Source organism: Talpa europaea (genome assembly GCF_964194135.1).
Source record: "Talpa europaea genome assembly, chromosome: 13".
In the NCBI taxonomy this organism is placed as follows: Eukaryota; Metazoa; Chordata; class Mammalia; order Eulipotyphla; family Talpidae; genus Talpa; species Talpa europaea.
The window spans coordinates 1,531,167-1,548,217 of record NC_140080.1 but is presented as its reverse complement, the minus strand read 5'-3'; the positions used below and the strand labels follow the sequence as shown (position 1 = coordinate 1,548,217).

At 49.9% G+C, this 17,051-nt stretch overlaps 1 protein-coding gene across 1 annotated transcript in view; it reads left to right on the top strand.

Moving 5' to 3' along the window:
* Positions 1–11,373: 11,373 nt before the first annotated feature.
* The window catches only part of MANBA (mannosidase beta), a gene marked incomplete at both ends in the record, with an annotated part of 65,971 nt that continues 60,293 nt past the window's right edge, over positions 11,374–17,051 (top strand). Inside the window, one exon of the mRNA XM_084251981.1 lies at positions 11,374–11,550. Coding sequence (XP_084108107.1) covers positions 11,374–11,550 — 177 coding nt within the window. The remainder of the gene's footprint in view (positions 11,551–17,051) is intronic.

The following is a 17,051-nucleotide window of genomic DNA, read 5'->3' as shown; positions in this document are numbered from 1 at the left end:
GTTAATGGATGAGTGATCAACTAATAGCTCTGCTAGTAATTGATTTATTTTTCTTCAATAAAGTTGCATAAACCAATGAGTTAGCTGCCTGGATTAATCAGTATGGGAAACAATCTTTTGTAAATGCAAAGCTGTTTTTTGTATATACTGTTGGGATTTGCTTCATTGTTTGACATCAAATGATGATGTAAAGTTCAAAAGAGTGAATATTTTGCCATGTTCAGTTAAAAGTGCAGTCTGTAACAGGTTGACACATTGATTGACCTGATTATGCGAAAATAAAAAGCTATTGGGAGAGTGTAGCTTTAGTGTGCTGCACGCAATACTGGCAGCCCTGGAGTTCGTAGATGGACTTGGGACCCAGCAGCTTTGAAACGTGTGTATAGAATTTAAGAAACTTGTTTTCCAGGTACAACCCCATCTAACTAAACTTTTTCTTCACCTTGTACACTCAACAGCTGAAAAAAACAAAGTGGGAGTAATAATGGGTCAAATTTTACAAAATAAAGTCCTGTTTGGTGTGGGAGCTATCAAGGGGCTGTGTTGAAATGACTGTGTGGGGTACTGAGTGTCCACTGAGAGGGATTTGTTCAGCCATCTTCATTAATGAGCATTTAAATGCAACAGATGCCATTTCAGGGGACTTAACATGAATGAATAAAAGTCAATGCTATTGGATTATTTTTGTTTGACAAGTGCTATCTGTGCCACTATTTTAACTTCTGTAGTAACAAGGGCATTATCATTCTTCACCCTTCCCTAATTCTGATCCTAGTTTTAATTTTTTCCTGGTTATTTTGGTTTGTCCATTGCTTTCTTACAATCCTGTATTCTCCATTTCTGGTACATCTGTGACTCTTCACCACTTCCACATTTTTGCACTGCTTACACTTAACGTGCAATCTATTCCGTGTCTGCACACAGATGTGGAAAGCTAGATATAAAATAAATGTTAAAGCTTGATTTTTTTATAAACGTTTTAATATGTAGTTTGGACATGATTTATTGACTTAAGGTTCTTTAAACTGGAAGTGAGATGCATGCCTTCCGAAGATGTTCTGACTTTAATTCTGTAACAAGCATTTCATTGAGAAGTACCAGCCCAGTTATACAGTTTTCCAGTGAGTCCACTTTTGCTTTAAATGACTCCAAGGTAAATGTACTGTTACTGTTAATACTATTTTGGACTCATTACAAAAGAGATTAGTAACTTCTTCACAAGGTAAGAAATAATTTTTGCCTGTTTTCAAAATAATTACTTGATACTCCTGTACAGTATGATCTCAAAATAACAGCTTTAGTGGGTACATCATTTTCTTGAAAGCCAACAATAAAATGCCAGGGCTTCTGGATTCCTACATTGGCTTTCAAAAGGACCTTTTTAGCCATAGACAACCTTTACGTATTTATTGAGATGACTTCCTTAAAGAAACACTGCTGGTCATAAGAGTGTCCAATTGTGTATCTTTGACTTGATGCTTTCTACATTTCTATGTCACTTCAAAGGGATCAAGCCATAAAGGCTTCTCCAGGTTTAAGAGAACAGTAAAGTACCTGGAAAACCAACATTTTTGAATGTGTGGACACTAGACTTTAAGATAGTCTCCAATAAAACGGTCAAAGGAACCCAAGAATTTTCCCTTTTCCCCCATTTGTCATTACTAGTGCCATGTGTAGGACTGATGTATTCACAGGTTAAAATTTGGCTCTTCTATATATTTCCTATGTCCTTAAATGCATACGCTCAAATTTTAAGTTCTTAGTTTCGCTTAACCTATGAGAATTATAGTCCAGTTGACCTGTTAATGGTAAATCAATACTAAATATTTCAAGTGAATTTTGTTCCTGGGCAAGTTTGCAATGTGATAATCAGACTTCATTTTTTTTAAAGTATTTGTTTTCTTAAGTGGGTGTACTCACAATTTTTTAAAGTATGAACCACTGTTAACTAGTGGTCTCAGGGGTAGTGAAACACTCACTTTTTATTTTAATGACTTAGTTGAAATATGCTTCAGATACCATGCTGTGTTAGTGATTTGGGATCAAGTCAAATTAGCTGTGTTTTGTGTTGGCATAACTGTTAAATGATTGTTGACACTTAAGTGAATTGTCATTCTATGAGGAACCCAGTGCAAGTCACTCAATATTGTCTAATAGTGACATGTGCATAAAGACTTGTAATAGCTAAGGTTCATCGAGTTAAAGGAATTGTTACCATTAAAGTCTGTGTTCAAAGACGCTTCGGTCTTCTCGGTAATTCAGCCAACATGAAGTCCACACTTTAACCTAATTCTGTGTAAGTTCAATGTCTTAGAGCAAACTATGGTCTATAAGAAAGAACTCAGGGTGATGGGCTCAAAAGTGTGGTCCTGAGACCAATATCTCTATCATTTGGAAAATTCTGTAATATGAAAAATAGACCCCACATCAGGCCTACTGATTCAGGTGCCCCGTGACCTGTTTGCACAAGGCCAGGCAGGCGATTCCAGGGAACTTAAGCTCTGGTAACAAACTACAGCAATAATCCATATTGTCCTCTCTGTACTCAAATTTGATGTCTCCATAAATCACGTACGCTCAAGCATTAGCATTTCTAGTATCTGACATGTTTGTAGTGGCTTGAATTAAACAGTAAGTCGATGTACACATTTACTTAAGATGCCTTAACAATCTACAATTTGAGTAGGCCTAATCTAGTGGTAAACGTAACTAAGATCGACCTCCATGTGGGCGTATGTAATTCAGCCAAGGCCAGTAATTCAGGCAGTAGCCAGGTACAAAACTGAGCAAGAATTTGAACCTTGTCTTGTTCAGTGGTCTTACACTAACTTTTGAGTGAAAGGGTAAAGAGAGAACATGTCAGATTAGCGCTATTCATTGAAACAGGCGGATGACAGTCACTACAATAGTTACTCAAACATTTTTAAAGATAAGTGGTTTTAAAGGTATTTGTAAACTGCTTAAAAACACAACTCTTCCCTCAGGCTCCTCCCTAGAGTGTTACAGAGCAGCTATGTTAAAAGATGACTCTATAGCCTAGAAAGGCTAGGCCTGGAGGTAGCAGAACGCTTCTATTGAGTCACCCATAGTTCCCGTGACTGCATTCCCTGCTGTCCTGTGGCTGCTCACTGCTCTTGAAGTGTTTATGATTAGCTCTGATAAACGGTGTTTCTGGTCATTGCTTTTACCAATCTTGTTTTAGAGCCTCTTACCAATTCTCTCTCTCCAAGTTGTCTTTCTGGATGACTTTTTTTTAAGAGCCCACTTAATTTTTCTTGTAGAAAATTTTGTTTTTATGAAGTAACTATCATTTTTACATACTATTGTCTGAATTTCTACATAACCTCCATTCTTAACCATAGCAGGTCTTGAAGTGTTGGGCCAAACAGTGGGATGCTTCCCAAGCCCTTGCTGCCTAAGAACACAGCTAGTCTTTATCACTTGCTAACCTCCCAGCCCCATCTCCTGATCCATATGGTTACCTATTTATTATGCACCTGATACCTACAGGATATCTTTAAAGATGTAAAACAGATGATGGCCACACAGGCTCACAGGCCCACACGACACCCCGCTTCAGTAAAAGCAAACTTTCAGTTGCACTAGCTCAAATCCAGACATCAGCCTTGCATTCTCACGGTTCACTTAATATTAAGCAGTGACTATTGGTCCTCTGAAGTTTTATTCAGCATCTATCTACTCCTACCGCTACCACCAGGGTCTAACTGCTTCATCTCTTCCCAGGATGACTAGCAGTCTCCAGAGTGGTGTCCCTGCTGTTCACTTGGCAGCAAACATACAGGTTTCCCACCTTGTTCAGAGTAGCAGCCAAAATACTGGAAGCAGAGCACACCCACTGCCTCTGCTTCAGCGCTAAGCACTCTTGTTTGCCCTACCACCTCCCCAGTCTTTCAGGTCGGGCCCTCAGGCCTCCACTGTGATGCACACAGTGTGCTTTCACATTAGGAGGTTGCCCTTGTTCTTCCCTTTGACTAAAATAGTCTTAACCTGGATGCAATGTGACTCCCTTCCCCCTAATTGTTAGGCCTCTCCAAATGCCAACTTACAATAGGGGTTTTCTCAACTATTCAATATAAACTACCAACAGCACTGCCACTGCCAAGTGCACTGTGGCAGTCCAGTAGCATCTACATTACATGCTCCCTCCTCAGCCCACCCCGGAGGGTAGGCCCTTCATGCTTTGGAGGTTCTTTTCAGCAGCTTAGCAGGCTTTCTCAGTCAGAGTAACATAGTTCCATGGAAGAAGGGCCTCATTCCAGCCACTGGCTTCTGGAGGACCCATGTTTCTAATGAAATCCTGTCTTCAACGAGTTGAAAACTGGGGTCTTGTCTGCTTTGTTCTGCTATACTCACTGACCACACGGCCTGGCACATTGTTAGGGATATTTCATAGTACTTCATAGATGGCCATGCTAAAATAATCCTTGTGTTATTTTTAACTCAAAAAAAAAAAAAAGTCAACAACAAAAGCTAGTGCAATATACTATATATAAACAGAAATTTATTCTCTGACCACCATAGGTAAAACAGCACCACAATGAGGATAATTTCAGTTTTTCTCAGTGCGGATAATTACCCCGACCAATTCCTTGTGGAAAAACAGCTAAACATGCCTGGGTGAAACAATTTTTTTTTTTAAATGTGCCCAGAAAAAGGCATACTCTCAAAACAAGAACAAATTGAAACTAGAATTCCACAAAGGATATAGTCAAAGTCAAACTTTCTTGAAAATACTTGACCTAATGAAGTCATTTTCATGACCCTGACCATGCCCAGCATGCACACAGAGTGATGTCAGGTGAAACCCAGCCGGACTGTTGCAATGGGGAGCCTGTGTGATGGAGTTCCAGTGCTCTGTGGCTGGAGAATATTCTCTCAGAACTTGTCATATTCGTTTGCCCTTTGTAAAGATTTCCAGCCCAAAAGCATGTTACATAGATAGTACCAAGAAACCCAAACAGGTACTAGAAGAAGCAAAATTCAGCAGGAACTCTTATAAGAGCTCACAGTTAAAAATCAGAAGGAAAAAAGGTTAAAGGAACACAGCACCTTGAGTGGGAACCAGCAGACTAGCAAACGATTCATACATAAAAAAGTAACAGGTCATTCAAATTGGGGAGGAAGAACTATATTCACAGATGGCGGGATATGGAAAATCCTAGGGAATAATCAAAAAAGTATAAGAGCTAATAATGGAATTCAGCAAAATCTCAGAATACAAAATCACAAAAAATCTATAGCTAGCAATGAGTAATCTGAAAAAAAAAATGCCATTTACAATTGCATTAAAATGCTTAGGAAGAAATTATATAAGGAAATACAAAAGTTGCACACTTAACACTACAAAATATTTCTGAAATTAAAGCTGTCATAAGTAACAGCAAAGACACCCTTTGCTCATGGGTCAGAAGATTTAAGATGGCAAGGATTTAGAGATTTTATGGAATTTTATGGATTTGTACAGATTTTATGGAGTCCCAGTCAAAGTCTCATTGACTGCTTTTGGAAAAATGCAGGACCTAAATTTCACATAGACTGGCAAAGGTGTGCAAAAAGTTAATCTTGAAAAAGAAGTTGAGGACTCACACTTCCTGATACCAAGATTTACTACAAAGCTACAGTAATGAAAACAGTGTAGTAATAACAGAGTTATGTTGCAGACCAATGGGATAGAATTGATGGTCCGGAAACACACCAATATACATCTGAGATCAATGGATTCTTTTTTTTTTTTTTTTAAAGATTTTTTTATACATACAAGAACTGGGGTACAGGCCAGTTTTTTGGGGGGAGTGAGAAGATTCACCAGAGACAGAGTGGGGAATAGAACAGGCATATCGACTGAAATACACTGCTGAGGGGAGCAGCCGGCGAGTCAGGAGAGGTCTGCTGCGCCATGTGGGTCACCTCCCTGGCTGGGGATCGAACCTGTGCTGTAGTGGTTGCATCTTAACCCCTTGCGCTACCAGGGAGGCCCCTGAGATCAATGGATTTTCAACAAGGATGCTAAGACCATTCGATTTATGGGAAAAGGCTAGTCTCTTCAAGAAATTGAGCAGAAACAATTGGTATATTCATTCACATGCAAAAGAATGAATTTGGGCTCTTCATATCACATACAAAAATTAACTCAAATGGACCAAAGTCCTAAATGTGAGCTCTAAAATAATAAAACCCTTAGAAGAAAACAGGAGTAAATTTTTCGTAACTTCAGATTTCCCAGTAAATTCTTAGATGTGATGTCAAAGCACAAGCAACGAAAGCAAAAAAGGTAAATGAGACGTCATCAAAATCACAAACTTCTGTGTGTCAAAGAACATTATCAAGGTGAAATAACCTACTGAGTGAGACAAACATTTGCACAAATGAATACCCGTTGAAATAATTTGAAAACATTGGTTTAAACACAGTGTATTATAGAAATTAATGTCACCAGTTTGTTTACTTTTTCAAAAAATGCACTGCCAGCTCTTTCCAAATTCCACGTGAGTCTTACTTTGCATTTCCAGCGAGCTGCTCTGGCCGTCTGATTTTCACCGCCCCGGAAAGATCTAGAAAGCTAGTGACAGAAGGGGGGTGCCTTTGCCTGCACGCCTACCAAACAGGCTGAGCAAGGCTCCAGCGCCCGTGTTTGGGGGCGCCGTCTCCAGAGCGGCGGGCGGGCAGGGAGCCGGGGCAGGGGGGCCGGCGGGGCAGCCCGGCCGGCTGCTGGCGGGGGGGGGGGGGGGGCGCCTCACCTGGGCCGCGGCCGGTCCCCGGGGCTGGCGCCGTCGTCGCGGGGGCGTTCCCGGGGCGCGGAGGCCCGCGCGGTCGGCCCGGGCCTCGTCCCTCGCGCTCAGGCGCCGCCTCGCGGGCCGGGGGCGCGGCGGGCTCCGCGCGGGGCAGGCGCCGGGCGGCGGGAAGGCCGGGCCGCCGGCGTCGCGCCGCGCACGAGGCGCGGGGGGAGGGGCCGCGGCGCGGCGGCCGGGCATGCGCAGAAGGGCCCGCGGCTGAGGGCCTCGCCCGGCGCCCGCTGTGAGGAACGGGGTGCCCCAGGCCGGGGTCCCCGCGCAGCGCCTGGACCGCGCCAGCCAGACGTGGCCTTGCTCGCGACGGCCCTCACAGAGCGGTGAGGCTCGAGGGCGCCCCGTCCGGTCCGACCCGCGGGCTGGGTCGTGGCGTCGCCGCGCCCCCGGCCGCCCTCACGGGGCCTCCTCGGGCGCCCGGCGCTCCTGGGGGAGCGGCCCGCGGGCCGGCCCGGACGCCAGGGGCCCCTCGCCCCGCAGTGCGGGGGGCTGAGCGGGACCCCGCGGGGAGGGACGAGGCCTCGGGCCGCGGGGCTCACGGGACGGCCCAGGGGGTGGGGTCGGGTCTGCGACGCCGCCGCGAGCTTCTCGCCTGCGCCGCCCCGCGCCTCGCCAGGGCGCCCCGGGGCCGCTCTTCGCGGTGGCGAGGGGCGCCCCGTCCTCGCGGCCGGAGTCCGCGCGCTCGGCTTGGCCGCTCCCGGGGGTCTGCGCCGACCTGCCGCTGCGGCCTGGGGCCCGTGTGGTCACAGGGAGCTCCTCTCCTCCCCCTCAGCACCCTCGGGCCCCGCTTTTGTAGCCCCCGGCCTTGGATTTTCTGTTCCATTTTCTCTAGTCTCTCCCCTCCCTTCCAGTTGCAGAAGCAGAGCGGCGTCTCCTCAAGCTGGAGCGGACGGCGTGTTATGGAGCCTCGGAAACGGTCCTCGTGTCTTAATCCCTTGTGCCACAGGGAGGCCCCAGCACTTATTTTCATGTGGGTCATTTTCAGAGGTGTGAGGTGATACTTCATTGTAGTTTTTGATTTGCATTTCCCTGGTGAGTGATGAGCCCTTTTTCATGTGCCTGTGGGTCGTTTGTATGCAACATAACTTTTCATCTCTTCTGGGTAAATACCAAGCAGTGGGATCCTTGGATTACATGGTAAGAGTGTGTAACGAACCGCATGTCTTTCAAAGTGGTTTGCCATGTTGTGTTTCCGGTAGCAGCAGAGCGTGATGTTTGCATCCTCGCCGGCATTTGTTGTTGTGGCTGTTCTGGTTGTGGCCATTCTCACAAGTGCGTGATGTCTCACTGCTGTTTCAGTCTGCAACTCCTTGATGGCTCAGGATGAGGCACATCTCTTTAGAAGATTATCTTTCATCTGTGTGTCTTCTTTGGTAAGCTGTCAGCTGAAGTCTTTATGCCATTTTTTAGTTGGGTTGTTGGTTTCCATATTGTTGAATTTTAAGAGTTGTGTGATATTTGAGGAGGATAGTGATAGTTTTGGTGATTGAACAGAGATGCTGAGGAATTTTTTCCCCTTCTTTATAAAATAATTTAAGTAATCATCTCACGGGATTGGAATGCCCTGTTTGGGGAACACCCATTGGCCTTGGTGTACTATAGCATTCTAATGAGCTTAGCATCTTCCAGTGTTGAGAGGTGAGGGAAGCACTGTCACTCAGGCTAGATGCCCTCCTCCTCCTGTTGCAGTGGGATTCCGACCTGCCTGTCTTTTAACATCTAGAAGCTTTTGTAACCCAAAGTCCAGAACCCGGGCTACTTGTCTCCACCGAATGCTAGTAAAGTACAGACAGGAATTGAATTTTTATTTTTTTAAATAGAAGTTTTTTTTTTTTTAAGATTTATTTTTATTTATTTATACAAGTACTGGGTACAGTCAGAAGCGCGGGAGGGTGAGACAATTCACCAGAGCCAGAGCGGGGAGCAGAGCAGGCAGAAGGACCGAAGGACACTGCTGAGGGGAGCAGCGGGCGGCAGGAGAGGTCTGCGCGCCATGCGGGACCCTCCTCCGATGGCCGGGGAGCAGCCGGGGATTGAACCGGCACTGCAAAGGCTGCGGACAGCTTCGCCACCCAGGGCTCAACCGCTGTGCCACCGGGGAGGCCCAGGATTTGAATCTTTAAGGTGGGCTTTAATCAGACAGACAGCAATCTGCAAGATGGGGGTTAATAACCTAAAGAAATGCCTTCCCGTTTTATTTCCAGCTGGCCTTTTATAGTGATTTGCACAAAGACAGTTCAGCAGTAAGCAGGCCCTCCCTGCTGTCAGGAGCTGGTGATGTCCAGCCCTGGAGACCCTATCCCCATCCTGGACCCCTGGCCTCTCGCTTTCCCACTGTGCTGAGGCTGGGCTTCATACAGCAGTGCTCCCCACACTCCTCCGGTCGTGTCCTGGGGCTGGAAAATTCACTCAGAGCAGACAGGCCATAAACAGAATCTCCACATTTCCTTCTATACCATGCCTAGTGTCTTACCCAATCTTCTCTCTTTCCCTAGCCTGTCACTTTGTCTCTTCAAACACTTTGTTTCTTTCACTTGATGTAAATCAAATTTTGGGAAGCATCAAATGAGATGATCAAAATAGAATGTGGTGCCTCCCCACAAGGGGCAACCTAGGAAGCTATCCGCAGCCACTGCAGCATGAGTTCGATTCCTGGCCAGCTAGGGAGCAACCCATGTGGTTTAGCAGATCTCTCCTCACTCACCCACTGCTCCCCTCAGCAGTGTATTTCACTCAATCTGCCTGTTCTGCTCTCCACTCTGTCTCTGGTGAGTCCTCTCACCCTCCCACACCTCTGGCCTGTACCCCAGCTCTTGTATGCATAAATAAATCTTTAAAAAAAAAACAAGAAAATGGAATGTGTTCATACAGATACATGTAACTATTTTTTAAACTTGGATTTGATATTGTTTCCTTAAATTACATAAATGGAGCTTTTTTGTTTTTACTATCTGAATATAAGACTTATTCTGCAGGAAGTTATGGACAAAAGATTATAACAAAATGAAAACCTTGTAATGTCCTGTGCCAATATCAATTTGAGGCAGAACATTAGGGCTTCATGTTTTCTTGGAACTCTCTGTTCTCAAAATGAAGTAGTCTAGACAGTGTCCTTGTGTGTGTCTTGGAATGAAAGAAGCATTATGTCTCTATTCTTGTTAAATTTTTTTTTTAAACAAAAAATGTATTCCTTAACAGGACAACAGAATATGCCCAGACATTGGGTGGGATATATTGTATTCCTTTGTGACTCCAGGTGCGGGTGAGTCTTGTGCCCAGCGTTCAGAGGACCAGGGCTGGCTGCTTAGCTCCAAGGTTATGATGTGTTATTTGAAGCTTTGTTTTTATTAAAGCTAAAAATGCTTTCGGAGTGAGGAAGGTTTTGAAGCAGCTGGAGCCTCCCCTGGCATATCAGCGGGCTCTGCTGGAGGGGAGGAGAGTGTCGGCCCTGTCTGCCACTGTGGGCCAGGCAAGTCACTCGACCTCTTGGGACCCTGTTCCCTGGGCTGTAATGCCTGAGGCTTGGAGTGGATAATCCACAATGCCCCCCAAATGCTAGCCTTATGAAAAATACTGACTCTGAAAAAGTAAACTTGTCCAGTATCCACAGATTCAGGCCATTGTAGGGTCCAGAGGCGGCAAGGCAGAAAGCTGGGACTCACTTTTCTTCAGACTTCCTCTTGAATGGGGAAGCGAGGCAGATAATCACGCCCACACGGGAACAGGCTGGTGTGTCTGACGACGCGTGAAATTCCCTTGCGGCTCCCGGGGGCACTCCCACGTGGACAGCGCGGGGCCCAACGGGAGGTGTTGCGGAGTGCCCGCCATTGCGAGGGAGGAAACCAGATTCCCCAATTTATGCTTCTCACAGCCTGAGACGGGCGCGACTCTACTTATTCTAGGGCTTGTGATACACCTGCCTCCTGGCGCAGCTTCCCGCATCCCCAGCGCCCTCCTCTGCGGCGCGCCGCCAAGCCCGAGGTCCTGGGCCCCCAAGCGCAGCCCGCGCGCGGCTTCCTTCTCCGCCCGGGCCTGGGCCGCACGCGCGTGGGAACCTGCCCGCCCGAGCCGCGCCGCGGCGGCGGGGCCTGGGGCTTGTTTCCGCCGAGGCCCACCCGCGGGCCGACCCCCGCCGCGCGGACGAGGGGCTGCAGACCGAGGAACGGCGACGGCGTGTCGTGGCGTTTCGGTTCCCGGAAACCGGAGCCTCTGTGGTCGAGGCGTCCCCGGACAACCTTCCGCCCGCGGCCCCTCCGGGCTTTGCGCCGCGGACCTGCGTCCAGGCGACGGCGCGCGGGTCCCCGCGGCGCGCAGAGAGCGGACCTCGCCCCGCGCGGACGGGGGCGCTGACCGCCTGGACGCGGCGGCCCCGGCCTCTCCCGGGCGCTCGGCGAGCCCCGCCCCGCCCCGCCCCGCCCCGCCCCGGCCGGGAGCCGCGGCGCGCGCTCAGCTGACCCGGGGGCGGGCGCGGGGGCGGGCCCGGGGGCCCGGGCGCGGCTGCCTCAGTGCGCGCGGGTCGGCCCGCGCCGGGGCTGCGGGGTCGGCGGCGCGGGGCGGGGCGGCCGGCATGGGCCTCCGCCTGCTCCTGCTGCTCGCGCTGTGCGGGGCGCGCCCCGCGGCCGCGGCGCGCAGCTGCAGCCTGCGGGGAAGCTGGACGGTCCGCGGCGGGAACGGCTCGCTGGAGCTGCCCGGGGAGGTCCCCGGCTGCGTGCACACCGCCCTGCTCCGGCGGGGCCTCATCCAGGTACGGGCGCCGGCCCGCCGCCGCGCTCTCGCGTGCGCCCCCGCGCCCGGCGGGCTGTTTGGGCGTCGGCCTGCCCTTCGCCCCTGCGGCCGTGGGGGAGTGGCGCGTCCGCCGTGGGTGCGCCCGGGCGTCTCGGCGACAGAGGCCCGACTCCCCGCGGGGCGTGTGACCCCGGGCCGGCCCGGGGCCGAGGGGGTGGGCTCTGCTTCCGCGCTGCGGCCGCGGTAGCCGCCTCGCCCGAGTCTCGGCTCTGGTTTTCGGCGGCGGGGCCCGAGGCGCGGGCTCCGGGACGGGAGCGCGCCCCGGGCCGGCGAGGGCGGGGCCGGCGGCGCCGGGGCCTGCCGCGGGCGGGGAAGGGAAGGCGCGGCGGCCTCTCGGCGCGCGCTGGCCACCCAGGGCCGCGGGCTCCCCCTCCTCGGGACCCCGGGCAGGGCGTCGCCCCCGCGTCGCAGGGAGGGTGCGGTGCTCTGGAGAAGTTCGAGAAGTCGGCTGCCCACGGCCGGGCCGCACAGCAGCCGAGCGACGCCAAGGGGGTTCTGACTGCCGGCGTCGGCGTCGCAGGGGCTCCGGCTCGCCTTCACCCTGGCGTGGGCAGAAACCTTGGGTCTCCGGTTCGCGTCCGTAACCGAAAGGTTGCATGATGCAGATTTCCACAGGCCCTGGCGCTCGGTTCTTTTCGAGACTGTCAAAAAGAAAGTGAAGGCCGTGGGCACGTGCCCCTGGCCGCTGTGTAGGTGTTTTGTTTTTGAGTAAATCATTCTCTTCCGCAAGCACTTTGTGTTGAATTAGCACACCACTTGGTGACCTCACGGCTGACCTGGCACTGCTGTCCCCTGCTTACAGTTGGGCTCTGTGGTGGCAGGAAGGACAGCAGGGTCTCTGTGACCCGAGCAGACGGGTGAAGGAGGAGTCCTGGAGCCCTCGGTGGCTTCTCAGGCTTTTATTGGGGTTTACCAGGCACACGGCTGGGGGGGGGGGAGGGGGCGGGGGGGCGGGGGGGGGGTGGAAATGCTGCCAGCCCCCAGCAAGTCTTCACTCTATCTGGGCTCTCCGGCCTTCTCTGCTTCTCTCTCGGCTTCTGTTCGTTCTCGGCTTATTGGTTTCTGCTGGCGTCCCCGTGACGCCGTCCTTCAAAGCCCAGTCTCAGCCCAGGTGAATCCCATCTACCTAGGCCCACACCCTACTCCAGGGGCCGCCATCAGGCCTGCATTCGGACTGCAGGGATCCATCATCCATCCTAATAGCGGGAGGGCAGAAAAGCCTGATATCATTTACTTACCCTACAGTCACTTACGCTCGGCCTGGACACAGCGGTACCTGCGCTGTGGGCCTGTCCTTGCTGCCTCTGATGTTCAGCCCTGGGCAGTGGAGAGCATCAGCAGCCATGGTCAGGCGGCCTTGCAGGGCGTGTGTGAAGAAACGGCTTTGTGTGGGGCCAGCTTGCTCCTGGGATGAAATCACTTCCTCGTGTGAGGAGTTGCAGTGACTGTTAAATGCCCCACTTGGGACAACTTTGTCCTGAATGGTAGTGGGGGTCCTTGAGGTGGGGGGACAGGGAGCCTGACAGACTCCGGGTCTGTCGACACCAGTCATCAGCACCCCAGTTGAGTGGCCAGGTGTTGTCCCATCGTTCTGTTACAACTTTTGGAGGTGACCTCAGGGCATGAGGGCCTGTAGGCACTGGCCCAAATTCAGTTCGTGGCTTGCCAGAGTCACTCATAGTTTATTCCTTCGCCTAATTAGTGTTCTCACCTGTCTGTAGGGCCCGTGCTGGGCAGGGAGTTGTGCTGGGCAGGGAGTCGGGGCTTGGAGTCCAGGAGCACAGAGCCCAGCCCTGTCCCGTGGACCTGGTGCTGGAGGCAGGCCAGAGAGGCGAGGCTCATGCTGTGATTAACGTGGGAAAGACAGCAGGCTACGGCAAGGGAGGGGCGGTTGGGAAGCATTGCTGTATTTTACATGGCGAAAGAGCCATTTTGATAACGTGCCTTTTAAGCGGAGATCTTCTTGATCAGGTCACTTTCAAGGAGCAAGTATATTCTCAGCAGAGAGGAAAACCAGACCAGAGTGGGGAGGCTCCAGGAGGCTGGGGTGGGAACGAGCTTGACAAGTTCCCTCGAGCTTGACAAGTTCCCTCGTTCTGTTCCAGAACAGCTCCAGAGCAGGAGTGAGCCGGGTGGGTGGGTGGCCTCTGCAGGACTTGGAAGGGTTGGGATTTTCCTTTACATAGGACAAGAAGTTCTGGGGGCCGTTGAGCTTGGACTTGCTTGATTCCACTTGTCTTTCAGAAGTTTTGTTTCGCAACCGAGTGGTGGTAGGGGATGGAGGGGGGAGAGGGAATGGCGAGAGGGGAGGCTGGTTGGTGGTAGATGGTGGTGGAACAATCAGTGGTGGGCATGATGAGAAATGTGGTTGTGATGCTTCTGTGGTGTCGGTGACTTGTGTTACCACCAAAAAAAAAATCTTTCTTTCAAAAAAAAAGAAAAAAGAGAGAGGTCCTTCTGGCTCTCGTGTGCGGGCTGTGCTGGATACGAGGCTGGGTGAGTGCAGGTGTGTTGGTGAGGGGGGGGGGCAGACCTCTAGCAGGGAAATGCTGAAAATGCTATGAGGACACATTTTACTTTACGTTTGGATTTGCATCCTGCATCCATCACGTTTTTCTTTGGGAACTTGCTGAAGTAGCATTATTTTACATCCTTGTTAATTTTTTTTTTTAAAGGATTTTATGCATACAAGAACCGGGGTACAGGCCAGAGGCGTGGGAGGGTGAGAAGATTCACCAGAGAGAGCGGGGAGCAGAACTGGCAGACGGACCGAAATACCCTGCTGAGGGGAGCAGTGGGCGTGACAGGAGAGGTCTGCTCGCCATGTGGGTTGCTCCCTGGCCAGCTGGGAGTTGAACCTGCGCTGCAGAGGCTGCGGACAGCCTCACAGCGCTGCACTCAACCCACTGCGCCACCGGGGAGGCCCCTTGCTAGTGTTTTGACTATATAAGATTCTGCCTCCCCTCCCCACAGTCACTGCAGCACCCAGAGTCCTGTACTTTTGGAGGTGACAGTCCACTGTGTTCTCTTCTCTCCACGCCCCACCATTCCCTCCCACTCTGAAAGCCCCAGTTCTATGACCAGTTTTCAAGGGTTGCTTTTAAAGTTTTTTTGTCTCACCCTTTGGTTTCTCTATATTCCACATGTAAGTGACACCGTTGACTGTTTATCTTTTTCCTTTTTGCTTATTTCAGTTAGTATCCCTTCCAGTTCCATCCAGATTGCTGCACATGGCATGAGTTTGTCTTTTTTGGTCATTGAGTACTATTCCATTGTGTATATGGAGCATGTCTTCTTGAGTCAGTCATCTTTTGGGGGTATTTAGGTTGTTTCCATATCTTTGGTATTGCAAATAGTGCTGCTATAAACATCTAGCAGGTTTCCTTTTAGATTTTTGGCGGGGGGTTTAAGAAGATTTATTTGTGCATACAAGAGCTGGGGTGTAGGCCAGAAGGATGCGGGGTGAGAGGATTCATCAGAGACAGAGTGGGGAGCAGAATAGGCAGATCTACTAAAATCTACTGCTGAGGGGAGCACAGGGCAAGACAGGAGAAGTCTACTGCACCCTGTGGGTCAGCTCTCTGGCCGGGGATCACACTCAGGCCAGAGAGGTGACAGTGTTGAGACATATCCCCTATGCCACCAGGGAGGCTCCTGTTTTGGGGTAGTTACCTAGGAGTGGAGTCGCTGGGTCATATGATAGATTCATTTTTAGTCTTTTGAGAGACCTCTATATTATTTTCCATAGGGACTGGACAGTTTACTTTCCTACCCACAGTGTAGGGGGGCTCCTTTTTCTCCACACTTTCACCAACACTTGTTTCTGGGCTTTCTGATGTGGGCCATCCCCACAGGTGCAAGGTGATAGCTCATTGTGGTTTTGATTTGTGTTTCCCTGACAGTGAGTGAGAAACCTTCTTTCCTGTGCCTGTGGCCATCGGTGTGTTCTCCTTGGAGAAGTGCTTATTTAGCTCTCCTGCCCTTTTGTTTATTGGGTTGTATGAGTTCTTTATAGATCTTTGATAGCAGCCCCTTGTCAGAAGTATGGTGTCCAAGTATTTTCTCCCACTCAGTAGAGTGTCCATTTTAGTTACAGTCTCTTTCTCACTGTGCAAGAGCTTTTTAGTTTGATGTTGTCCCAGGTGTTTGTATTCTTTTGTCTTCTTTGCTGCCGGGAAGAAATTTGTCCAGAAGTCTCTGAGGTTTATGTCTTGGAGTGTTTTGCCCCTGTTCTCGTCCATGTGTTTTATGGTTTCAGGTCTCACGCCCACATCTTTGGCCCGTTTGGGGCTGGCTGGTTTTGTGTGTGATGGGTGCTAGTGGTGGGGTTCCACTCCTTAGCATGTGTTCTTGTTGCCTTTAACGGTGTCTCTCGGTGTCCCTATACAGGCCCTTCGCTGTGCTCACATTTACTCCTAGGTGTCTTTTTTTTTTTTTTCTTGGTATGTGTGCTTTTAAATGGGCTGATTTTCTTAATTTCTTCTAGTTCATTGTTTGCGTATAGAGAGGCAACTGATTTTTGTGCTTGGTTGTTGAACCTGCCAGTTTACTGAACTGCTTTACTGTTTCAGTTTTCCTGCGGATTTCTTGGGCTTCTTATGTATATTATCATGTCATCTGCAAGTAATGATGGTGTAAGGCAACCAACCCATTCCGGGCAGGTTTATGAACGGTTCTAGCAGCCGCATGCTCTTCGCCGTCGTTTATAGTCGCTGTACTCCTCCGGACACTCCACTGCTCCACCCTCAACACCGCGCTCTGCTGCGCCACCCTTATAAACCAGTCTCTTAGCTCAGGTGGCCACACTTACGCATGCCCACACCCTACTCCAGGGGCCGCCATCAGGCATGCACTCAGGACCGCAGGGGTCCGTCATCCATCCTGATGGCGGGAGGGCAGAAAAGCCTGATACCTTTTACCTTACCCTACAGATGGCTTCATCTCTTTCCCGATTTGAATTCCTCTTACTGCTCTCTGTTGCGCCTACTTGCTCTAGCTGTGCCAGTACTGTGTCGACCAGTGGTGAGACCGGGCAGTCTTATCTTGTACCAGATCTGAGTGGAAAGACTTCCAGGTTTTCACCATTGAGAATGATGTAGGTTTGCCTTACATGGCGTTTACTCTGTTAAGATACGTTGCATTTATCCCACCAGGAAGGCCTGAACTTGTTAAGATTTTATTGAGGTTTTAAAATGTAGTTGGAAGTATTCCTCTTCAATTTTTTGAGTTTGAGCATAATAGGCATCAGTTCACATTTGAAGTTTGGTAGACCTTGCTTGTGAAAACAGCTGGCCTCGGAGTTTTGCTTTTTGGAAGACTTTTGATTGCTGTTTCAATTTCCTTTGGCTTATTCAGGTTTTCTATTTTTTCCCTACTCAGTCTTGGATGATTGTATACTTCTAAGAATCTTCCCATTTCATCTAGATTGTTGAACTTGTTTGCATAGAAATGTTCATAGTA